General features: G+C 39.8%; 1 protein-coding gene across 1 annotated transcript in view; it reads left to right on the top strand.

Moving 5' to 3' along the window:
• Nucleotides 1–318: 318 nt before the first annotated feature.
• Nucleotides 319–26,909, top strand: part of WDR49 (WD repeat domain 49) — a 161,778-nt gene continuing 135,187 nt past the window's right edge. Inside the window, exons 1-2 of the mRNA XM_043473817.1 lie at nt 319–412; nt 4,300–4,557. Coding sequence (XP_043329752.1) covers nt 4,390–4,557 — 168 coding nt within the window. The 5' untranslated portion in view covers nt 319–412; nt 4,300–4,389. The remainder of the gene's footprint in view (nt 413–4,299; nt 4,558–26,909) is intronic.

Below are 26,909 nucleotides of genomic sequence, written 5' to 3' on the forward strand. Positions count from 1 at the left end.
TAGGGAGTTAATGTGGTGGGAGAGAGACAGATACACAGGCAACTAATTATACTGCAAGGCAGAAAGAAAAACTGCTGTGGTTAAAGTGTAAACAAAATGCTGTGGTTGCAGAGTGAAAGGAGTAATTAATTTGAGCCAGGAGGATCTGAAACAAGAAAGGAGAAACTAATATTTATTGAGGGCTTAAAAGGTGCCAAGGGCGGAGCTGGTCCTTTCTCTCAAGCTCCGAGAGGAGGTGATGTTTAAGTGAGCTGGGAGCTAAAAAGAGAGGGCTGTAGGGGTGTGTTTGGCCACAGGGACCATGTTGGGGAGGCGTGCCTTCAAGAAGCAAGGAGACTGTGGGAAGATACCCTGCCACTGGCCCCGAGGGCGGGGACTGGGGCAAGGAGCAGCCTCAACTTGAGATGGTTTGGTAAGAAAGGGGGTTTGTAAGGGGAAGCTGGTTTCTCTTATGTGAAGGAGATGGAGGGAGAAATTTAGTCAAAGATTATGCCTCAGTGGTAAAGAATCTGCCTGCAAATACAGGAGACTCAGGAGATGGGGGATTGATCCCTGGATTGGGAAGATCCCTGGGAGGAGGAAATGGCAACCCACTCAAGGTATTCTTGCCGGGAATACCCCTTGGAGAGAGGAGCCTGGCGGGTTATAGTCCTTGGGATCACAAAGAGTTGGACCTGACTAAGCGACTAAGGTTGCACAAGAATGTTAGTAAGAACAGGCCTTGGTGTGAGGAGAGGAGAAACAAAGGGAAGGGAAATTAAGAGGAAAGGCAGGGCCTGCTATTTTTGTTGGTGGGTGTGAATTATGGGGGAGGAAGAGAGCAGGGATTCGGGGGTGAACTGGGAATTGTGACAAAGACACATATGGGAGTGTCTATTCGGTGGGGATAATGATGCCGGCCCAAGGTTCCAAAAAAAGCACAAGCTAGTGATGTATCTGCTTGCATGGTCCTCTTGGGTGCCTAGGCTCTGCTGTGCTGGTGACTGTTGGCTGGTCCCTGCAGGAGAGACAGGCAAGTGTCAGTCAGTCAGCTTTCTCTCCAAACTAGAGCTCCCACTTTTAAAAACAAAAAGTTTAGGCTGCACTGGACCTTCGTTGCAGTGTGCAGTCTCCTCTTGTTGCAGCACATGGGCCCAGTGGCCACGTGGCATGCGGGATTTTGGCTCCCCAACCAGGCATTGAACCTGTGTCTCCTGCATTGGAGGGCAGATTCTTAAGGAGCGGATCACCAGGGACCTTCCACTTTTTGAGAGCATAGACTGTCTTCATCACTTCCCTGTCCCACACAGAGCCTAGGATGGGACTGGGCACGTGGCAGATTTTCACAAACTCATAACTGATGCTTGGAAAGCAAGGAGGGTAAATGTCAGCATAGGCAAGAGTTGCAAAGAGCTGGACATGACTGAATACACGTACACACAAAAGACTAGGTATAGACTTTTTAGAGTGGTAGAAGTTTAACCTGAAAATTAACCACACCATTTCAAAGAAGGTGAAAGCCATGGAAGGCTTTATGATGGAGAATGAATTCTAATGCCTTGATTTTACAGGAAGGAAGCTGTGTGAATTGATTAACTTCTACAGTAATTTGTTGGCTGCTCATTATAGCCTCCCGTTTTGACTAATGAATACGTTTAGAGCTGCATCTCTGTGCAAGCTAAGGCATCCAGGCAGTTTGACTGTCTTAGAATAATTAGAGAATTTTGCATTGTCAGCCAGTGGGATACTTACCTCTCCCGGCGCAGCTTCACAGAGTATTTTTTTCTATTTCCTCTTCCTCCCCTCATTAGTGTCTGTTGTGGAATTAATCCCAACTGTCCAACAGATCACTATAAAACATTTTATAGACATTTACAGGACTGATCTGACTGAACTAAACTATTATTAATTTGCTAATTAGGATGATAAGAAGACAGATTTTATTCTTATGTGAGATAATTTAGGGGAATTTATCATATTAGGGCTTAAAGATGTTTTATCTAATTTACTGAAGGGCTAAACCAGGAAAGTTAAATGTGTAATAAACATGCTCCCCTCAGCCCTTCTGTGCCTGTGATACCCATTTATAATTTATAATGCCACTCTTTTCCCCTGAGCCTGCATATGGCTTCACAATTCTCCACACAGCACTGGAAACAGCAAGAGGTTGGGACTTGACATGAAAGATGAACCAGAAAGCTAATTGTTCCTACAAGACTATAAGTCCCTTACAGGTAGGCACCAGGTCCAAGTCAGGACTCGACATACAAGAGACTTTTAATAAATTGTTTTCGGAATGAATGATAGAGAGATGGATAAATTAATGGGTGGATGAATGATATTTCATTTTTTTCACTACTGGTTCAGGAAAGCCTGTGGGATGCGTCCATCTCTGTGTTGTAGGAAGCATGCTTTGTATCACCTTGTGCCTGTGAACACCAGCTCACTGAATAATGTTGCTGGATGAAAACTTAGAGAACATCTTTTCAGTTTTACAGAGATGAGAATAAGGTTCAGAGGAGGCATGCATCTAAAGCCAGGAGCCACTCTGCCATTTTCTACACCTTGCGTTAACTGTGAGACTTTTGGGGTCAATGTTGCCTCTTCATCTGTAACCTGGAGTAGGAAATGACAGCCCACTCCAGTATTCTTGCCTGGAAAATTCCATGTATAGAAGAGCTTGGTGGGTTACAGTCCATGGGGTCGCAAGAGTCAGGCACGACTGAGTAACTTTCACATCATCTGTAAAGTGGGAAGAGTGAGCTTGTCTGCTTTGCAGGATTATTGTGAAGCTTTAACAAGATAAGGAATTGCAAAGTGCTTGGTGTAGTGTTTGGCACATGGTAAATGTGAACTTTCTCCTTTTTCCTTTCTTTTCATTAATATTAGCTGAACCAGTGATGGTACTGAAGATAGTTTTATCATAAGATTTATCATATTGTGTTATACTGTGTTCTCCTTCCATATTTTCAATGAATTGAAAAACTATGCTACCCGTGGATACAAAGCACCTCCTGTAGACTGATGATAATTTTACTTCCAGATGGGACAGAAAATGAAATATTTGTTTGGAGAGTTTGATTAATCTCATATATGAAGTTATCAGCATTCCCTCTGACATTTGCCATCTGCGACTGTGTGTTGTTCCCAGTGTTGTCAAAAGTACATAGTAGGGTACACACTGCTGTTTTCAAAAAGGATAACCAACAAGGACCTACTGTACAGCGCAGGGAACTCTGCTCAATGCTATGTGCCGGCCGGGATGGGAGTGGGGGCTGAGGAGAACAGATGCATGTTTATGCATGGCTGAGTCCCTTCCCTGTTCCCCTGAGACTATCACAGCACTGTTAATCGGCTATACCCCGTTTCTGGTGTTAAAAAGTAAATAAAATTTAAAAATATATATAGTAGATGCTCAATAAATATTTATGAAAGGAATGAAAAAAAAAACAGGCTAAACCATTCCCATTTTATACACATAGAAACTAAGACAAAGAGATGATAAGAAATGGATTCGTATTAAACACAAATGAAACATTTTTACATAGAAAACGTAAAATTCCTAAATTCATTGTAGTTTTCTTTGAATAATCATCTTGCTTCATAATACATATTTCATAGAAAATACGTTTATAAAAGTTGTCTTTAAATAGTGCAGTGATGAAGTTTAATTAAAAAAAATGAGTGGGCTGAATGGTCCTTTAAAAAATCCTCAATGTTTACATTATTTATTCAGACCTTTAGGTCAGTCATTAGTTGCTGGGCGGGATGGGGGTGTGAGGAGGAGGAGAAAAGGGAGAAGCCTTAGTTGGCTTCACACTGGTTGCCTAGAAGCACACAAAGACAGCAGGCGCGCATGAAAAAAACAAGGCCATGTTGCTGGGAAGGTAGTCTTCAGAGGCACACACTTCCCTGGGGCAGAAAGCCTACAGCTGTGTCATCTCACATCTCAAGACAAGAAAACGGAGTTTAAACCCACGACATATGAATAAAGGCAAGGTTAGCCAAAGAGATTTTGAGAAACTGCTTTTCTAATTCATTTTAAATGAGTATTAGAAGTTGCATTTTGTGTCAGTTGCTATAAACCTGGGGGAAAGCTTTTACACTCTTGTAATCAAGCCAGGTTAAACATAATATTGGTGGGGGGATGTTTTAAAAGGATTCAACAGTGGGCTTTGACAATAAACTGGAATTAAGGAAGAGTGAGGGTCGAGAGCTTTCATTCCCTGCCTCTGGGCTTGAATTTTTTGCCTCCTAATTGACTGCCTTGAAATGTACTTTTATTTTGAAATTCGATTGCTAAGTTGTTTCTTTTCAAAGGCACCTGTTGAGGGAAAAGGAAAAGAAAGAAAAAAAAAGAAAAAAACTTACAGAGAGAGTTGAAGGCTGCTGAAAAGAGGTGAAGCCATTATGAGTTGCCAGAATGCTACCCCTGGGTTGAACAAAGGGTCTCAGCCCCGGCCAGAGAACCCGGAGAGGACTTCACATGGTGCAACTGCAAAGGAAGACGCCCGCACCGCGCTGCTTGACAACCAACTCACCCTGGGCGACTTTGTCCAAATACAGAGAGCCTTCGAGGTAAGCACTCGTCTTATTTGCTGGAGAGTTTGAGTTGTTTGTGAAAGAGATGAAACAAAGACTTTTCTCTTAAAAGATTTTTTTTTGTTGTTGTTTTAATACACTTAATAGTTAAAAGGGCTTCCCAGGTGGCTCAGTGGTAAAAAATCTGCCTGCAATGCAGGAGACATAGGTTCGATCCCTGGGTCAGAAAGATCCCCTGGAGAAGGAAACGGCAACCCAGTCCAGTATTCTTGCCTGGGAAATCCCACAGACAGAGGAACCTGGCGGGCTAACAATCCATGGGGTCATGAAAGAGACACAACTGAGAGACACAACAACAGGGGACTGAAGAGAATTAATCACACTTGGATTTAACACGAGAGTAACTTTATCCATTGGTTCATTGGGTGAGATAAAATTATTTGGTATGAAATTGCTGCTACTGAATATCATTACCATCCAGGAAGGAAAATGAATTCTTAGACAACCTTTTTTTTTTTAGACATCAATGTATTTTTGGAAATAGAAAGTTAAAATGCTAAGAAGGGGAAGCCAGATCTCTAGGGTGACTCCCAGCAATAACCATCCTTGTAGGCAACATGGAAATATCCCTCTGGAAATGCAAATAGGCACCTCCAGGTATATGGGCTGCCCAGGAGTAAAGAATCCACGTGTCAGTGCAGGAGACACTAGAGATGCAGGTTTGATCCTTGGGTTGGGAAGATCCCCCGGAGCAGGAAATGCAACCCACTCCAGTGTTCTTGCCTGGAGAACCCCATGGGCAGAGGTGCCTGGTGGGCTACAGTCCGTGGGGTCACAGAGTCAGACACGACAGAGCATGCGCCCACACATTCACCTCCTGTGTGCAGACATTCTCCCTTGCCTCACCCCAGGCAACACGGCTCCTTTTCAAAGCAGGTGGTGGCACTTCATTGTCCCAGATCTCCTGTGAGGAATCGGTCTGCCACTCTTTTTTGTAAATATTGGAGCAATGCCCATGAAAACAAAAATTTCAAATTTTAATTCTACGTATAAACCTTAGGACTTTTAGCTATAAATGAATAAGTTCCTTCTCTCTATCTCAATTAATTTGGAACTCGGCAGCTGTGCAGAATGAACAGCGTACATCAAAATGACTTTTAGCCTCTCTGCTGATAGGAAGAAGTGTTCTTCCATGCAGTGGAATTTCAGTAGACATGAGCCTCCATCCTTTCTACTTCATTACACTTGCTAAAATATGCTCTCAGGGCTTCAGGATGTCCTCTGGGGGTGCTTGAGAATGTCATGTTAATTTGAAGCAGACATAAAATGTTTGGGAATACCACCTTGAAATTAATAAAGCATGGTGAAATCTAACCATTCTATTGCCCTGTAATTGGCACAAATTTTATCTTTATCTACCCCCCAAAATAGTTGCTAGCTACTGAAAAACTACTATACCCTATTTTGTCTAACCAGTTAAATTGTACCTATGTTGATAATGTCTCATTACTATCAATCATCTCTTTTTAATAGACTCTATCATATCTAGTAGGACAGACATGCTGTGCCCTACACTTTTCTCACTTTAATCTTCATGTTTTTGCAGTTCATCCAAACCCACTTGTCTGAAAAAACTTTTAGTGCTGCTCATGTCCAATGCCCCAAATGAATCTGGCATGTTTTTATAGACATTGCAAACACTATGACAGCTTGAGGGCATTCAGAAAAACATAACCACAGACTTTGACAGCTTTGACTCTGGAATGAACAGAAATGTGAGCAGTTTTGTTCTGGTCCTCAGAACATGAAGTAGAGTGCTAGGGTCTGTTAGGAGAGTCTATGTTATAAAGTCCATGCGTTAGACGGTGAAACTGCTACAAAAGGTTGGGGTTGGATGTTCTTTCCAAATTACTGATTAGTCTGGAGTGAACCAAAGTGAAATGGGACAATTCAATTTCAAGATCTTTTTTTTTAAATCTCTAAATGTTTCAAAGACTGGATCACTTGTTTTGAAATTAACCACTTTGAAGATCAGGTACCACTGATGGATTGAAAAGGAGAAAGAGATTACTATTCAGAGCTTGCATGAACCTAGAGAATCTAATGACAGTGTTTAAAAAAGAAATTGAGCTTTGCAGGCGCTTACTTCAAGGAAAAGTGAAAGTCCATCCAATTTTAACAGACTCAACGGAGGGAATGGAATGATCCAATGACAAATGTACAACCAGGAACAAAAATTAGGCCCTCAAGACAACACAGTTTCCACAAACAGCACAGACACCTAGGGAAGAATGATACACTAGATGATTTCCACAAATTCCCTCCCATCTGTTGTGAGGGATGGGCCCACAGGTCACAAGTGTAGATTCCTGTAAAAGGAAAAATTCCTTGTAAAAGGAAAAATGCAGGGGTTGTTCTGCATCATAGAACTCTGAAGGCAGTTATCTGTAGTCCATTCACTAAAGACACACCCTTAGAATGCCAGAATTCTGAAACTGGATCCTTTTAGCTCTTGTTTTGTTTTCTTGCACCCAGATTGCTTATTTGGAGCTGAAGATTTGTCAGGTAATAGGCAAAGTCCATGTTCTTAAATAGCAGTAGGAATGTTTGATTGAAAAATGGAAAGATGAGTCTTTGAATTGTGTAGTGAATGTTTCACATGTTTCCAAGTAAGTTATTACACACCATATAAATCTTAGTAGTACCATTTAGAAATAAAGTGCTTGGGGCTTCCCTGGTGGCCCAGTGGTTGAAACTTGGCCTTCCAAGGCACAGGGTATAGGTTTGATCCCTGGTTGGGGAGCTAAGACCCCACATGCCTCGTGGCCAAAAACCCAAGACATAAAACAGAAGCAATATTGTAAAAAGTTCAATAAAGAAGTTCAAAATGGTCCACAACAAAAAATTTCTTTAAGGAAAAAAAAAGGGAAGAGAACGTGAGTAGTGCTTACGTTTATTGTATGATGGTATAAATGAGTCAGAATCAGTGTTTAAGAGTTGGGGTAAGACTTCTTGGATTTGAATCCTTCTTTTGTCACTGACAATGTGACTTTGTGCAAATCAGTTAATCTCTCTGAGCCTGTTTCCTTTATTTCTAACCTGGGGATAATAGGGTTGTTGTGAGGATTAAATGAAATATTATCTGGAAAGCACTTGAAAGAGTGCTTGAGATAGAAAAAGTGCTCAGTCAACATAGTTATTATATCTTCAGTGAGTAGAAATTGAACCACATGGCCTTTAACAGTCTCTTAACTTTAATACATACATTTTCCCCCAAAATTTAAACTTTGAATAACACTCACAACTATGCTTTTATATTCCTTTTGGTTGGGGTAGGAAGTGGAAACAATGAGTTGCAAAGACATAAATTCACATAGAAGAGTACAAAAGCTCATCTTTTCATCTATTTCATATTTGATTACCATGTGAAAGATGTCAAGATATCTTGATCCTCTTCTTTAGAACAAAGAAGTTATCTGGATAGAAGTACTAGAAAAGTAACTATGAGGTTTTTTTTCTTTTAAATGATGGTGTCCAAAAAGCCATATATCAGTTTGCAGGGAATATAACTTGTATTAGTCATAGAACTGTAAAATGCTTGTTACCCAAACTTCCCTACTTAAAGAAATGATGTGCTCTCTGGATAGTCATATTATTTTAATGTCAAACATATTTTACATTTTCTTAGATACTTCAGTAACCCCTTATTGTATGAAGAAGGATGCCTATGATTTGCTGATTTTATAGGAATCTTGAGAAGTAGAAATTAATGGTCCAAGGGAAATGGAATTTTGGAAATGCTGCATTGAGACTTGATATATTTTGATTTTTTCCCCAAGACTGTGGCTATGTAGGTTCTTAAATGTTTCTTTTCTTGACTTCTCCATCGTTGACTTCTTTATATCAGCACCATCTGCTCTTTGATCTTGGAAGCCTTGTTGTCTGTTTGGCTTGGGTCTATAGTTTGCTACGCTGCTGGACTCCCTGGACTGGGTCCTGACCTGCCTCTGTCAGCCGCGCTGTCTGTAGCATCCCCTGGTACATCCTTTCTGGCTCCACTCTGCCTGCTCTGTGCTGCCCTTTGCCCAAGTCCTGCTAAATCTTAAGCTTAAATAGCTTGAAATAAAGCTCCTAAACCATATGTAAACTGTGAAATATTTATGCTTAAAGTAGGAAGGGCCAAAGCAGTTCAGTGTGAGAAAGGCATAGTAAAAATCCTAACAGGAAGTCCCCAGAGATGTTCAGGGAAGGTTCTCAGAACACACTTATCTTGAGGGGTGAATGGAATCTAAACACAACACACTTGTGCTCACTTAACCTCGATAGACCAGAGAAGTTCAGGAGGTATTTGCAGTTCTGAAATTTGTGCTTAAGGTATAATAAATGATTAAATCCACAGAATTTATGATGTATTCATGCTTGATTGTCTTTATAAAAATTCCCAACATTCTTGTCTATAGCAGGGCCTATGAACAATGCTTCCCTTGTACCAACAGGACAAAATCGAGAGTTCTGATGCCTTGCTTGGCAGGGTAGACTTTAAGGAATCCAGAAAGTCACTGTTATAAAAAATTTAATTACATACATTTACAGTTAGGTAAGTCATATTAACCCCCCCTCCAAACAAACAAATAAACAAACAAGAGTGATCTCGGTCTTCTGATCCTCCTGTTCCACCCCTTCCATCCTCACCTCTCCCAGACATGAGAAGGAGAAATTACTTGAGTAACCTGATTGATGGTGACAGTGTTGGTCTGTATTTTTAAAGTAAGCGGTGTGTGTGTGGGGGGGGTAATCTATTAAAAGGATATGAGATTGAAAAAAAAAAAAGACAGATTCCCACTTTTCCATTGTTTAGCCTCTCTTTTTTATATGTATAAATGAGTTTTATTTATTTTTTGTCCATGCTGTTTGGCCTGTGGGATCATATTTCCCTGACCAGGTTCTAAGCCCTAGCCCCCAGCATTGGAGGTCAGAGTCCCAGCCCCTGGACTGCTAGCAAAGTCCCTACCCTTCTTTCTAAACTCAAACTCTCCCAATTCATAAGGGACTTGCCTTCTCATTGCCCACTGTATCTTTGCTATTAATTTACCCAAATGGACAGGCTTTCCTAGATGTAACTCATGTTCTAGAACTCTTCTTACCTCTTGCTTCTTTTTTTTTCCTACCCTAGACATCACCATCCCAAACACATAAATAAAACCATCCATTTTTGCCTCACCTCTCCTCAGAACTATTAGATTTTGCTTGTCTCTGTCAAAATATGATACAGTCCATGAAGATCACTTAAAAATTATTTTTAAGGTAAGACTGATAGGTGATAACTGTATAGTATGGTATCCAATAAAGTTCTGAAATTAGAAAATTTTACAGGGTGTGCAAATTGTGTGAAGTATATAATAGCACATTCAAGATAGAGGTTTATTTATCACTCATGTAGAGGACAGATATTTCTAATTGGCAGCAGCTCCAAGTAGGGATTCTAATAGGCAGGCTCCTTCCATCTTCTGCTTGCAGGCTGGCTGTGTGTCAAGCTAGTCATGGGAGTAAGAGCTTGAAGGAGCAAGTGGGGCAGGGTTTTGTGGGCCAAACTCCCGTCTCTACTGCCGGGGCAGCTGGAAAGGGTAGGCAGGCGGGTGCCCAGAAAACAGTCTCACTCACTAGCCTCAGAGTGTAATGGTAGGAAAATTTCCGTCTCTCCTAGTAAACCTGTGCGCTGTATTTCATAGATTAAGGAAAGCTACATACCTAAGGATGCTTTATGTTTTGCCTTTGTTGCCAGGAAGTTCAAAGTTAAATTTAGTCCTCAACTGATACAATGATTCTTAACATAAATTTTTCTGAAACAATTATCTTCTGTTTTCATTCTATGATTCTTTTATCTTGGTTTTAATGGTCTGACTGCCTATGTACTGTAACTGAACTCAAGTTCTTTCTGGAAATCAGTGGAGGTAAAAATGATGAATAAAAATTTAATGTCTTTGAAGTACGGTGAGATTTTACCAAATACCTCTGTAGGGATCGTGTGATTTGATCCTCTCACCAGCCTGGAATGTAGTCAGGGCAGGTATTTTTATTTCCCATTTACACATGAGGAGACTAAAGCTCAAAGATATTTAATTGAGTTACCTTACAGGGCAGAGCCAGGGCCCTGGGGCAGATTGTCAACCTTCCAGCCCTTTGTATGGCAGGGCTCCCGCTGGCCACCAGGCACCCACCCTTTGGGATTGGTGCTCTAAGGAACAGGAATCCAATAGGATATGGACTTTAATAATGAAACGAACATGTCAAGTTAGTACCACACAGACACTGTGCCTTGGTCCCTTGGAATTTGAAAATTTATTTGCAAATCAGCAGATAATAAGTCCTATAATAAATCAATGCAGAGAAGGGTAGAAGAATGAAAGGGAGGGATAGGAATAACTCACTGCCTTTATATTACTTTTTCCTTTCTGAAGGCTTTCAGTGGAGGCCTGTGGGAAGGTAAACAGGTAAAGCTTAACCTACAACTGTCTTCCATAGTACAGAGTGCATCCAGCAATCTCAGTCAATCCATCACTTGCTGATCAAAGGCAGCAAGTCAGAGCATTTCTCACTCCAGCTCCCTTAGAGGAATCAAAAAACCTCATTTTTGATGGGAGCAGAAAATCAGTGAACCCTGCAGGTGCCCCTCCTCATCATTAAGGTAATAGCATGAAGACAAATCTGATAAGCCTTGGTGTTGGCACAATCGGAAACAACAGAGAATGCTTTGGTGGTTTTGTCTGAGTTGTTAGAATTCATGGGGAGGTTAACAAAGGATGCCATCATTGGAACACAAGCAAGTGACGTTCTCTGTCAACATACATGAAAAATCGGCCTTCCTGAACACTACTGCCCGTGCGCTGAATTTTGTGACAAGTTCTAACAGCTTCATGCCTTTTCTAATTTCTCTGTTTGCTTTCAGAACTGGCATTTATAAAAATTAATCTAGATTAGAGAGGGTGATGAAGAGTACTTTTGAGGGACAAACATTTTAACCTTAAGCTTTGGACAGCATTGGGGTAGAGAAAGCAAACAAGAAACTTGTTATAAAGGAGAAAGAAAGCAAGCAAAGTTGCCTGTTGCTATTCATTTGTAGTATATCAACTTAGCCAGACCTTTACACCATGGGCCTGTGTGCTTCCTCAGTCACTTCAGTCATGTCCAACTCTTTGTGACCCCATGGATCATAGCCTGCCAGGCTTCTCTGTCCATGAGATTTCCCAGGCAAGAATACTGGAGTGGGGTGCCATGCCCTCCTCTAAAGTATCTTTCCGACCCAGGGATCAAGCCACGTCTCCTATGTCTCCTCTGTAGAACGTGGATTGTTTATTGCTGAGCCACCAGAGAAACCAAGATGAAGGGCACAGCCTACCTTTTCAAATTTCCCAAAAATTAAGAAAGAAACATGAGGAAAAGAGACAACTGGAGAAATATAATTTGTGCTATTTTGATTTTGCATTTGTGCTGTGTTAGCAAGTATAGTTAAACCCAATGATTAGACAAGAGCCCTCTGAATTGCCCTTCGTGATTTCTGATCTTTTCCTGAAGCTCTGGTCAGACACAAGTCCCTCGGGTCATTTTTTCCCCTCATCAGGTGTTACCAACACATTACAGAAAAGAGTCTTGTTAGATCTTGACTCGGGCACCAGCATTCTCTGCTGAGGACTTTCAGGGACAGAGTTTTCCTCTGTTGCTTCCCGTGTTCTCTCTTCTTAATTCTCACAATCTCTGAGGCCAGGTTGTCACACAGGTCTTTCTCCAGATCTGTCCACTATGGCGGCCTTGAGCCAAAGGTGGCTATTTAAATTAAAATGAAATAAAGCTAGAACTTACTTAATAAAATAATTCAATTCCTCACAAGCACCAGCCATGTTTAAAGTATTCAGTAAGTGCATGTGGCTAGTAGCCACCACAGTGGAGAGTACAGGTTATAGAACATTTTCTTCATCAGAGAAAGTTCTATTGGACAATTAGTCCTTTCTCTTGGTATCCTAGTAGCTCGCCCCCTTTCCATACTTCTGGTCATATATATATGGCCAACAGGCTACTCTCAGCCCCTCAGTACACCCTGGAAGTATATCAGACTCCTCATTCCTTAGAGCTGGAGGCCAAACTGATTATTGGCCCTGGTGATTGTTGGTGTTGTTCAGTCACTCAGTCATGTCCGCCTCTTTGCGACCCCATGGACTGCAGCATGCCAGGCTTCCCTGTCCTTCACCATCTCCCAGAGTTTGCTCAAACTCACATCCACTGAGTTGGTGATGCCACCCAAACATCTCATCCTCCTTTGCCCCCTTCTCCTCCTGCCCTCAATTTTTCCAACATCAGGATCTTTTCCAGTCAGTTGGCTCTTCGCCTCAAGTGGCCAATCTAATGGAGCTTCAGCTTCAGCCTTAGTCGTTCCAGTGAATATTCAGGATCAATTTCCTTTAGGATTGACTGGTTTGACCTCCTTGCTGTCCAAGGAACTCTCAAAAGTCTTCTCCAGAACCACAATTTGAAAGCATCAATTCTTCAGTGCTCAGCCTTCTTCACAGTCCAACTCTCACATCCATATATGTCTACTGGAAAACCATGGTTTTGACTCTATGGACTTTTATTGACAAAGTGAACATCTCTGCTTGTTAATATGCTGTCTAGGTTTGTCATAGATTTTCCTCTCAGGAATAAGCGTCTTTTGATTTCGTGGCTGCAGTCACTATCTGCAGTGATTTCAGAGCCCAAGAAGAGAAAATCTGTCACTGTTTCCACTTTTTCCTCATCTACTTGCCATGAAGGGATGGGACTGCCTGCCGTAATCTTAGTTTTTTGAAGTTTGAGTTTTAAACCAGGTTTTCCCACTCTCCTCTTTTACCCTCATCAAGAGGTTCTTTAGTTCCTCTTCACTTTCTGCCTTTAGAGTGGTATGATCTGCATATCTGAGGTTGTTGATATTTTTTCTGTCAATCTTGATTCCAGCTTGTGAGATATCCAGCTCTGCCCTTAGAGATACCAGAAAATATTTTCCTTTTTGCTTTAGTCTAAGACCCATTTCTCCACATTCCTCTACCAGGGTTGTAGAGAATGGGGACATCCATTTCTCTCAGAGGAATCCTTACCTCCCCACTTCAAGCCCAGAGCTTACCCCTCCCCACCAGTATTCAGTTAGGCTTACAGTTCCAATAAGTCAATCACAAACTTATCTGACACTGGAACATTACCCATATTGTCCATGCTTGTGGCATTTTAGTTACTTGAATGCTTTAAGAGTACTTCTGTTTTAGAACCTATCAAATGCCGGTGCCTCAGGTTGAAATATTCCTGCTTCTCTCCCTACAATCTCCAGCTAGCTCCTATTCATACTTCATGTTTAAATATTGCTGTCCCCAGAAAGCCTTCCCTCTCCACCCTGGCTGGATTAATGTCTTAATACCTATTCCTGTCCCCTTTCCTCATAGCTCCTGTATGTTCTTCTCTTGTACTAATTGCAGATGCTCTAATTAAGTACAACTAGAGCCAAGTAGAAGGATCAGAAAGGCAGAAAGAAGTCCATGTGAGATCCCGGAAGGTGGAGACCCTGGGTGCATATGAGATCATCTTGAGGAAAGAGCAGAGTGTCTAAGACTGGATCTTAGGGAACTCCTTCAAGCGGGTAAAGAAACAACTGGACTCCATACAAACAATACAATACAGAAAGAGAAGCAGGGTTATTTCCTAGAAGATGAGGGAGGAGAAACACAGGCAGACAGGGGAAGTTGGTGCAGCCAGTCATATACAATTTCCTTTAACAGTCCTTTTAAAGACAAGTTAGAATGAATACAACATCTTCATGGTTATAAAATCAAATTTATCATGTGAAATCCCCTCTGGCCCACCCTCAGTGACTAGTCTGGGTAACTACTCTTTTTTTTTTTTTTTTTTGGTAGTTGTGCTTTTTTTATTGTAATGGTTTTATTTATTTATTTTTTAATTGGAGGATGATTTCTTTATAATGTTGTATCACTTTCTGCCATACAACAATGCAACTGATAACTACTCAATGTTGCATCCTTCCAGTGTGTTTTTTGTTCATATCTACCCATACATGCACATATACATATCATATGTAGCGTTATTTTGCATATATATTACATACTTTGTCATATTTTGTGCATTCAAGGAAAAGTACCATATAACTAGCTGCTAAACATGTTAAAAGATACTCAAATTCATTAGGACTTGGATTTGAAGCTCTAAGCAAGAAAGAGGACAGCCTTTTCATTCATCACCTTGGAAAAGAGTAGAAAGATTGATGATATTTTCTGTTGGCAAAGAATCAGGAAAATGGACACTATTACTGAGACTGTAAATTGTCAAGGCTGTTTTTGGTAGGCAATTTTCTGAAATATATCAAATGTATACTTTTTGAACCAGCAATTCTAATTCTACAAGCTATCCTAAATAAATTATAACAGGGGCAGAAATAAAATTTGTATAAAAATATTCATTGTAATATTGTCAATAAAATGGAGTATTTAAAATAGCCCAAATATTCATCAATAAATTAACAGATAAATAAATTGAGGTATACTTTAGTTCAGTTCAGTTCAGTCGCTCAGTAGCGTCTGACTCTTTGCAACCCCATGAACCGCAGCACGTCAGGCCTCCCTGTCCATCACCAACTCCCTGACTCTCCCCAAACCCATGTCCATTGAGTCGGTGATGCCATCCAACCATCTCATCCTCTGTCGTCCCCTTCTCCTCCTGCCCTCAATCTTTCCCAGAATCAGGGTCTTTTCAAACAAGTCAGCTCTTCACATCAGGTGTGAATAAGAAAGACACAAAATTGCCAAGATTTACTATTCAGTGAAAAGAAGAAAATAACAGAACAGTGCATAATATTATTCTAAAATGAAAAATGTGTGTTTTTGTGTATGTGTCAAGGTCTCAATTATGGAAAAATAGAACCATGCCTATAGCAGGGTAAGGTATGCCAAATGGCTTTGTGGGCTCTTTATACCATAATTCAATGCAAAGATAAACGTTATTAAAATGTCAGTGTATCTTAATAGCCTAAAGACTTGTTGCTACTGTTTTCTAAACGTATGGTCTAATGATGCTGAATTTAAAAGCAGGACTGTTTTTGGACTTTCCTCTTGGTACAGTGGTTAGGACTCTGTGCTTCCACTGTAGGGGGCATGAGTTCAATCCCTGGTCAGGAAACTAAAATCCTATATGCTGCTCTGTGTGACAAAAAAAGATTAAAAAGTTAAAGTTAAAAAAATAAAAATAAAAGTAGCACCTCCTCTGGATATGTTGTCTTTCTATTAAGTAGTTTTCTTCATCACTTTCCTTTCATTGAGCTTTAGTATCAAGAGAGAGACTATAGAGACCTATTTTATTGCCTATATTTTACAGATGAGGAAACGAAAATCCAAATGAAAGGATTTGTCCAGGTCCATTTGAGTTGTTGGCAGAACCAGAATATCACCCCAAAGTAGTCTCATATCTATTTCTGTCTGTTTACTCTTAGTGAAGAACCCTAAACTTAACTCAAACTTACTTCTAATTTTCCAATATTATTTTACACACTGTGATCTTATAATTTGGGCTTTCTTTACTACTCTGATCCCCGCAAAGTGAAAGTCGCTCAGCCGTGTCCAACTCTTTGCGACCCCATGGACTATACAGTCCATGGAATTCTCTAGGCCAGAATACTGGAGTGGGTTGCCATTTCCTTCTCCATGGGATCTTCCCAACCCAGGAATCGAACCCATGTCTCTTATGTCTCCAGCACTGGCAGGCAATCTTTATCACTGCGCCACTTGGGAAGTCCAATGTGGTGTATGTATACACACACACACACACACACATATATACATATACATATAAACAATGTGTTAGTCCTTTCAGGAGGCTTAATACAATATGACAGATGGGTAGCTTACAAACAACAGAAGTTTATTACTCACAGTTCGGGAGACTGGGAGTCTGAGATCAGGGAACCAGAATGGATGGGTGAAGACCCTCTCCCAGGCTGCAGACTTTGTGTCTTCACATGGTAGAGAGGGCTAGGGAGCTCTAGATGCCTCTTGTACAAGAACACTAATTCTGTTCATAAGAGCTCCATATTCTTAAACTATCACTTTCCAAAGGCCCCACTGCCTAATATCATCATGTTGGACATTATAATTTCAATTGGTGAATTTTGAGGGGACATGAATATTCAGACCATAGTACATCATTTTACCTCAGTCATTTAAAAGTGAGTTCAGGCATGATAATAGTTTGCCCCAATTAGCTCAAAATATATCTCTTAGGAACAAGGGCCTTCTTCTAAATTTAACTTCATATATTACTTAATAAAATGTGTATATTAAAATATCCCCATTTGTCCTAGTAATGTCTTTCATTTTTTTTAAAATTACAGATCCTTTCCAGGATTACACATTTCCTTTAATTGAGAAGCATAATCCTACTTTTTGTGATCTATCATGATACAGACATTTTTGAGGAGTCATGCCATGTCTAGAATATCTCACAATCTGTATTTTCTCATTAATTTGATTTAGGTACACTGTTAGACTTAGGGTCACCATTTTTGGCAAGAATACTTCATAAGAAGTGTTATGTCTACATCTTGAGATATCAGAGGCACAGTATGTTGTTTGTCCCATTATTGGTGATGCTGTAAGTTGGATCCCTTGATTAAAGTGGGTTCAATAGGGGTTTTGGATTCCCAGGGGGCGCAGTGGTAAAGAATCCGCTTGCCAATGCAGAAGATACAAAAACAGAGGACAGAAGAGCCTGGCGAGCTACAGTCCATGGAGTCACAAAGAGTCAGGCATGACCGAGTGACTGTTCTAAACATTGTATTACTCTGTAAAAAAAAGGCTTCTTCTTTCTCACCCCTTTTGTTCTCTTCCCCCATTATCACTCTGTCTCTGTGTCTTGAGTATTACTACAGACTCATGGATTCATTAATTCTATTCAATGCATTATTATCTATTACCATCATTATTCTTTCTGATACTGGAAATTGCCCCAAATTTGGTCAATGTCAGTCCCTTCAAACCAGCTCCCACATCCTTTTTACAAGTTTCCATTAATCTTTTAGGGCTTCCCTGTTGGCTCAGATGATAAAGAATCTGCCTGCAATTCAGGAGACCTGGATTTAATCCCTGGGTCAGGAAGGTTTCCTGGAGAAGTGAATGGCTACCCACTCCAGTATTCTTGCCTGGAGAATCCCATGGACAGAGGAGCCTGGTGGGCTACTGTCCAAGGGATCACAATCAATCTTCTATCACTTCCTTGCTTTCTGGCAGAGCTTCTGCCCAACCGTCAACCTTGATCAACTGTGCACTTTGGTCAGTGAACAGACACTGGTAAATACTGCCAGAAAGACTGGAGCTTTTCCCATCACTAGTGTGGTGTGATCAGGCTACTGTGAAGTTCTGGGGAAGGGAAAGCTCCCAAAGCAATTTGTCATGAAGACCAAATTCTTCAGCAGAAGAGTGGAGGAGGGGATTGAGGATGTGTGTATATGTGGGGGGCTTTATCCTAGTGGCTTGAAGTCACATGGAGGGAGGTTCATGAAAAGCTGAGTATTTATATATATAAATTTTTTCTGAGCTATGTTGCCTGTGGAATTTTCTCGGTGGCCATGTCACCACCCACCATCTTGTTGTCTCCGATCTTGTCCACCTCCCCTGTCTGACGCTATTCTCTTCCCATCTGTTTAATCAAACAACAAAAACTACCAAATTCTTCTTCTCTCCTTTAGAGCAGCTTGAACCTTTTTCTTTCTTGATTGATGTCTTTCATGTGCCTCAAGTTTCACTTTCCAACTAAATAGGAGTATCAAGAATCTGAAACAAAGATATTTTGGCATCAAAATTAACTTGGTATATTTTACCTTATAAGAATTGGAAAGAATCCACTAAAAGATTTAGCTACAAGTTTTTAATCCTCTTTGTAAGAACAGCTTCAGTGGAGGGGAAGGGAAAGAAGCTGGATTGCAAAGATTGAGAAAGTTGGAGGAGAGAGAATTGAAACAGTGAAGGAACTTGATTCCTTCAAGGTGGCTGTTCGAGAAGGGTGGGGCAATGGCTAAAAGAGATGGGAATGTCGGATAAAATTTTTTTTTTTTTTTTGGGAATGTCGGATAAAATTTTTAACAAAAGTAATTTGATTACGTTGAAATGCTAATGAAAAGGAGTCAATAGACAGCAAGAGAAGATATTCACTGAGGTGGTGGGGGAAGGACATATCTAGGGAACAGGAGAATTTCTGTTGCCACAGGAAGGAAGAAAGAAATGGCTATAGATGCAAGTCAATCTCTGTGTGTATGCAGAAGACTGAGGAAGTTCCCATCTGATTGGTGCTTCCCCAACCCCCCACTTCTTCTTCTCTCTATTCCTCTTCATTTCTGTGAGTGAGTAGTCAGATTTCTGTTAGAAATGAACAAGGAAATTATGAAGTAGGTGCTTGAAGAAAGCAAATGAGTTCAGACAGGAAACATGGAAGGGTTCATATTAGCAAAAGAGGGAGTTTTTGAGGTTGGAGATCATGTAGTTTATTATAGTGGCACCGTTCTGCCCATTTCGGTGATATTTGTTCAGCAACCTGGTTGTAGGCATGGAGAAGATGGTTTACCAGGGTTAGTGTTTTGCTGGACACCTGGAACGAAAAAGTGACATCAAAGGAATAAGTATAAGGGCCAGAGATTGGTTGAAATATTGGATTTCTGGTTTGAGAATCCTACAACAGCAGGAAAGATAATTTGGTTTAAAAAAAAAAAAAAAATCCTTTAGAGCCTGGAATGGAATTTTTCTCACTCATTTCCTGCTTACTTTGTTGATTCAGAGTTCATATGTATATTTTAAGTACCTCATCAGAAAGCTTCAGTGTGAAATTGAAAGTATTAGTTTCTTAGTCGTGTCTGACTCTGCAACCCCATGGACTATAGCCCACCAGGCTCCTCTGTCCATGGGATTCTCCAGGCAAGAATACTAGAGTGGCTGGCCATTCTCTTCTCAAGGAGATCTTCTTGACCCAGGGATTGAACCCAGGTCTCCTGCATTGCAGGCAGATTCTTTACCGTCTGAGCCACCAGGGATGCTTCAGTTCAGTTCAGTTCAGTCGCTCAGTCGTGTCCGAGTCTTTGCGACCCCATGAATGGCAGCACGCCAGGCCTCCCTGCCATCACAAACTCCCGGAGCTTACTCAAACTCAATGCCCATCACCTTCCAATGAACACCCAGGACTTATCTCTTTCAGGATGGACTGGTTGGATCTCCTTGCAGTCCAAGGGACTTGCAAGAGTCTTCTCCAACACCACAGTTCAAGAGCATCAATTTTTCGGTGCTCAGCTTTCTTCACAGTCCAACTCTCACATCCATACATGACCACTGGAAAAACCATAGCCTTGACCAGATGGACCTTTGTTGGCAAAGTTATGTCTCTGCTTTTTAATATGCTGTCTAGGGTGGTCATAACTTTCCTTCCAAGGAGTAAGCGTCTTTTAATTTCATGGCTGCAATCACCATCTGCAGTGATTTTGGAGCCCCCCAAAATAAAGTCTGACACTGTTTCCACTATCTCCCCATCTATTTCCCATGAGGTGATGGGACCACATGCCATGATCTTAGTTTTCTGAATGTTGAGCTTTAAGCCAAGGTTTTCACTCTCCTCTTTCACTTTCATCAAAGGGCTTTTTAGTTCCTCTTCACTTTCTGCCATAAGGGTGGTGTCATCTGCATATCTGAGGTTACTGATATTTCTCCCGGCAATCTTAATTCCAGCTTGTGCTTCTTCCAGCCCAGCATTTCTCATGATGTACTCTGCATATAAGTTAAATAAGCAGGGTGCCAATATACAGCCTTGACATACTCCTTTTCCTATTTGGAACCAGTCTGTTGTTCCATGTCCAGTTCTAACTGTTGCTTCCTGACCTGCATACAGGTTTCTCAAGAGGCAGGTCAGGTGGTCTGGTATTCCCATCTCTTTCAGAGTTTTCCACAGTTTATTGTGATCCACACAGTTGAAGGCTTTGGTGTAGTCAATAAAGCAGAAATAGATGTTTTTCTGGAACTCTCTTGCTTTTTCGATGATCCAGCAGATATTGGCAATTTGACCTCTGGTTCCTCTGCTTTTTCTAATACCAGCTTGAACATCTGGAAGTTCTCGGTTCACGTATTGCTGAAGCCTGGCTTGGAGAATTTTGAGCATTAGCTTTTATCAAAATTGCATGAGGCTATTTGGGTATACACATTCCAACCTCATATTTTTCTGTTTTTGTTGTTGCTGATTAATGTGTTATCCTAGAGAGAATCAGATTTTGCTGAAGTCAGTGTATTTGTGCTATGATTAAGGTGGTTATGAATTAAAAATCCTAGATTCTAACCTTATTTCTGGCAGCAGTGAGCTATGTGACCTTAGAGAATTAATTTTAATTCTATGGGCCTTGGTGTCTTCTTTTTAAATGAAGGTTTTGGTATAGATTCTCTAAAATTCCAGCTCTAATATGCTAGAAATTCATGGATGCGTGCAATTCTTTGACTCCACCTATGGGTTTCCAGTGAAGAGACAGCAATTGTTTTTAAAAACAGTGTATATTTATCCTACTGTATTGATGTTTCCAAATGAAGATCTGTGAAACTCAAATGTCTCTTGGCAACACCATTCCATTGGTCAGGGTGCTCCTTCTAAGTTTTTAAGCTTAGTTAAAAGAGATGATAGTAATCAACATGGTTTAGGTCCATAGCAGAAAATTAAAGACTTCCATGGGCTTAGAGAAAAAAGATATGAGCAGTTACACTTCTTAGGAATTATAATCTTTATGTAAAAGAGAAAGATATATTAACTTTTTATCCTGAAGCTGCAATTCACTTCTAACTTATTTATTGGATAGGAAATATGTTGAATTTTGGGGTATGAAGTACGAAGCATGAAGAAAGTCTTTCAGTTGTGTCTGACTGTTTGCGACCCCACGGACTATACAGTCCATAGAATTCTCCAGGCCAGAATACTGGAGTGGGTAGCTTTTCCCTTCTTCAGGGGATCTTCCCAACCCCGAGACTGAACCCAGGTCTCCTGCATTGCAGGCAGATTCTTTACCAGCTGAGCCACAAGGGAAGCCCATTTTTTTGGGGGGGGGGGGCGGTTATGGGAGAGCTTAATTCTAAACCTTCAATTCAGTACAGGAGTTTCAAGGTTTGTATCTTTGTTAGTCGCAAAAACTTAACTCCATTTAGATTTCTGAGTTCTTGAATCATTGATATCATAATGTAAGTGAAAATTATAACCAATTAAAATCCATCGAAGCAAGAATAAAGAGCAGTATGAACTTTGGCTGGCAGACTAGTCTGTTCTGTTCTGTTGTTCAATCTCTTATGAATGTTCACTGGTAGATGAAAATTGCGAGGGATGATATAAAATGATGCATCTGTTTTGAAATAACATATCTAATCTTCTGCTCCAGAAGATGTTCACAGTGTTTGACAGCAAACTCTAATACATATTCATAACCAACGTACTTTGTAACCAAGGGAAATTGAGGCAAGTGCAATGGAATGAAGCGTGAGGAAGCAGCATGCTAATTTTAAATTTAATTATAGAGATGGGGAGAAGGATGCATTGAGATAGTATATCCTCATTCAACTGTCATTGAACCTTACCCAAAACTCATGCCACAAATTTGACAGAAAAAAAATAATAATTTTGGTGAAGTGATTAAACTAGCAGTTCTGGGGAAAACAAGATTCTGAGATCCTACTAGAAACTATTTTTTTTAATTTATTTTAAATTGAATAATTGCTTTACAATAGTGTGTTGGCTTCTGCCATACAAAAATGTGAATCAGCCATAAGTATACTATTTTTTTTTTTAATGTAGAGAAAAAGAAGCACTGCAGAATTCTAATCATCTTAAGAAAAACAATTTTTGTTTCAGAGGAAAGAAAGTTTTCTGGTCCATTCAAGATTTCTGTTCGTGGAATGTCTTTGACATGTTTAAATCCTAAATTCAGTTTGAAATTAGGAAAAGCACTAATTACTGTGATTCTTGTGATGTTTTACTTTTGGTAATAGTGTGATCAGTATGTCGGGGATCCTCACTGCAGTATAAGGATTTGAAGAGCAGAGACCTCTGCTGTCTTATTCAGAGCTGGTTTGGCATGGATCAGACATTTTACAAATACTTGTTCAATGAATGAATAAATAAATCTACCTCATGCTACCTTGTATGGGCTACACGTTCAATATATATTAATAAATAGGTCAATGGGTAGATGGATGGAAATATTTCTCTAAGTGACCTAAAACTCACCATTTGATATTAATTTTCAGAATCTGAAGGAAAATGCTTAACAATGGATAAGGGCAATGAGTGTGACATGTTAACCCACTATCAGTTTTGAAAAATACTCCAGATTTCTGACCAGATTGGATTGTGTCTCTCCATAGTTTTAAAGAAGAACTTGTATTCTTGTCTTAGGCAAGTCTTTTTTACAGAATAGGAAAAAAGAAGAAAAATTATCTTTCTTTTACTCATTATAAAATATTGCTATAGGAAAAAGTTAAGGAAAAAACAAACATAAACAGCATTTCTAAGAGTTGGCGTATTTTTAAAGAATTAAGTGTCTGGTTTGAGAATGTTTCGCTCCGTGTTGCCAGCAAGTATGTCAAGCTCAGGCATACTAGAACTATTTTTTAGAAACCAATCAGTGATTCTTAAAAAAGAATAAGAATACCCCAGCTTGGTGAGGGTCTTGCATGTAAGCAATATCATACTTTGTTAATGAAAATGTAAATTTGTTCAGTCTTTTGGATGACAATTTGGTAAAATATACCAAAATCTTTAAGAACGTGCAGTCTTTGATGCAGCACCTCTAAGGAATTTCCCTCAGGAAATAATTTGACAACTAAGCAAAGATGTATGTGCAGGAATGTTTGTTGCAGGGTTGTTTATTTGGAATGGGAAAACACTGGAACAATTGAAATTTTTAATAATGGGGGGTATAATTGTATTTCTTCTCCATAGAAGATTGTGTGGCCATTAAAATGATGTTAAAGACAAATATATATTACATAAGGTGTAGCTAGATGGTATGATATAAAATGGAAAAAGCACACAAGGTATACATTAATAAATCATGACACCACTTTGTAAATAATGCATAAGATAATGCATAAGTTGGTAGGCTGATGGCATTATGGAGGATTTTAAATTTTGACTTGTCTATATTTTGGCTTTTCTATAGTAAACATGAATTATTTCATGTAAAAGGAAATAATTTTAAAAATGTGTTGGCACACTCATATGTTCCAATTGAAAGTACATGATCTCTTCTTGATGAAAAGAAAGGGCTGTCAAGTATTTTAAAAAGCTATATTTTCAGAAGTTTGAACTTAGGTTTAGTGCTCAGTTTTTATATAAGTTACAGTGAAATCCAAATCTTGACAAAGCTGAAAAGCTGAGAGAGTTTTATAGAGTTCATGCTTTTTATTTTTTTTTTAAAGCTCACAAGAACTGACTGTAGCTGCAGAAGATACTTTCTAGGCAAAAGAAAATGATTTTTAGAATATTCTTTGAAAGGGATTCAGGAAGACAGGAAGACTTTTAAAGGTCTAAAGTTGTGCTTGCTGAAATAATCAACCAGACATTCTGAGTATATTAGCTTCCTTGCAGGAACAGTTGGAGGCCTTCGCTGGTTATTTTCTTAACTCAGTCGTTACATAGATATAGCAAAATAAATTTATTGACATTATCTTAGCAAGGGCTGAATAAGAATATATTTTTTAATAGATCATTCACCCTTTGCTTTTATTAGAAGAGGAATTCTAATAGATGCAGAGGTACTAATTTTTACTCAAAAAGATTGACAGGTTGTGTGGTCATGACTAATAGGAGTGAAAGGGTGTACTTTAAAACACTATGCAGTAGTTTTTGTCTGGAAGTCCTACATTCAAGTTAGAACAAATTGCCTATGGGAAGACAGTTTTGTTAAAGCAATACTAATTAAATTTTTAACTGAAGAGACAATTATTTTGTACTCCGTTTTATAATGAAATCTAATTTCCTAAATTCTTAATATTTTGCTAGCTATACTAACTATATGCTTGTGAATTTAACTTGATGTGGATGTCTTCAACAATAATAAATATTGCTTGAATAAAATCATTTAATGTAAAAAGATCCCATGGATTATAACTCACCAGGCTCCTCTGTTCATGGGATTCTCCAGGCAAGAATACTGGAGTGGGTTGCCATTTTCTTCTCCAGTTTCAAGATGGCTTTATATACATATTATTTTTACTGAAGCCTAATAAAAACCCTGGGAAGTTTAATTAGGTCCCATTTGTTTATTTTTGCTTTTATTTCCAATATTCTGGGAGGTGGGTCATAGAGGATCCTGCTGTGGTTTATGTCGGAGACTGTTTTGTCTATGTTCTCCTCTAGGAGTTTTATAGTTTCTGGTCTTACATTTAGATCTTTAATCCATTTTGAGTTTATTTTTGTGTGTGGTATTAGAAAGTGTTCTAGTTTCATTCTTTTACAAGTGGTTGACCAATTTTTCTAGCACCACTTGTTAAAGAGGTTGTCTTTTTTCCATTGTATATTCTTGCCTCCTTTGTCGAAGATAAGGTGTCCATAGGTTAGAAAAGATGCTGAACATCACTCATTATCAGAGAAATGCAAATCAAAACCACAATGAGGTACCATTACATGCCAGTCAGGATGGCTGCTATCCAAAAGTCTACAAGCAATAAATGCTGGAGAGGGTGTGGAGAAAAGGGAACCCTCTTACACTGTTGGTGGGAATGCAAACTAGTACAGCTGCTATGGAGAACAGTGTGGAGATTCCTTAAAAAACTGGAAATAGAACTGCCATATGACCCAGCAATCCCACTCCTGGGCATACACACTGAGGAAACCAGATCTGAAAGAGACACGTGCACCCCAATGTTCATCGCAGCACTGTTTATAATAGCCAGGACATGGAAGCAACCTAGATGCCCATCAGCAGATGAATGGATAAGGAAGCTGTGGTACATATACACAATGGAATATTGATATTACTCAGCCGTTAAAAAGAATTCATTTGAATCAGTTCTAATGAGATGGATGAAACTGGAGCCCATTATACAGAGTGAAGTAAGCCAGAAAGATAAAGACCAATACAGCATACTAACGCATATATATGGAATTTAGAAAGATGGTAACGATACCCTCAGAAAAAGAGACACAGATGTACAGAACAGACTTCTGGACTCTGTGGGAGGAGGCGAGGGTGGGATGTTTCAAGAGAACAGCATCGAAACATGTATATTATCTAGGGTGAAACAGATCACCAGCCCAGGTGGGATGCATGAGACAAGTGCTCAGGCCTGGTGCACTGGGAAGACCCAGAGGGATCGGGTGGAGAGGGAGGTGGGAGGGGGGATCGGGATGGGGAATACATGTAACTCCATGGCTGATTCATGTCAATGTATGGCAAAAAACCACTACAATATTGTAAAGTAATTAGCCTCCAACTAATAAAAATAAATGGAAAAAAAAAACCCTGGGAAGATTATGACTAACCTATGGTCACACAAATATTATGTTGTAAATTCAGGCATAAAACTCAGATGCTAACTAAATTAGGGCTAATCTAAGCACATGCCAAGCCATACTGTGTTGCTTCAGTTGTGTCTGACTCTTTGCTACCCCGTGGACTGTGGCCCGCCAGGCTCCTCTGTCCATGGGATTCTCCAGGCAAGAATACTGGAGAGGGCTGCTGTGCCCTCCTGCAGGGGATCTTCCCAACCCAGGAACTGAACTCATGTCTCCTGCGGCTCCTGCATAGTAGGCGGGTTCTTTACTGCTGAGCTACCAGGGAAGTCCAATTTAAATACATATCTATATGTATATAATGTTAATGTATATAAACATAAATGTAAATTTATACATACCTATATATAAATATATAAAAATATATCCAAAGATGACTCAAAGATAAATTATTTTGCCAGTTAGGACTGAACCTAATACAGATTGAGAGTTTGTAACAACTAAATCATGGTATGTGCAAACTCATTTCTAAAATAAAGGATTTTCTTCCTTCTTTCCATGAAATTATCTATTGCCAAGAAGACAGGGACTGCAGGCTCACCTGAAATTCATAGAGTGGCACTATAAATAGCTCAAGACAAAATAGGAACTGCAATTACGGTAATGAAAAGTCAGCGATATATAGTGAAATAGTCTTGGTTGCTGGGAAGAGGTAAGCTTTACTTTCACTGGACTCGCCTAGGACAGTTTTATATTTGTGCCTCTGAGGAAGAGCAGCTGAAACGGTGTGCATCTGCTGTTTCATAGTAAGGCAAAAACTAGCATCTGCTCCTGTGACAACAGTGGTCATA

The sequence above is a fragment of the Cervus canadensis genome, chromosome 7 (assembly GCF_019320065.1).
Source record: "Cervus canadensis isolate Bull #8, Minnesota chromosome 7, ASM1932006v1, whole genome shotgun sequence".
Classification (NCBI taxonomy): domain Eukaryota; kingdom Metazoa; phylum Chordata; class Mammalia; order Artiodactyla; family Cervidae; genus Cervus; species Cervus canadensis.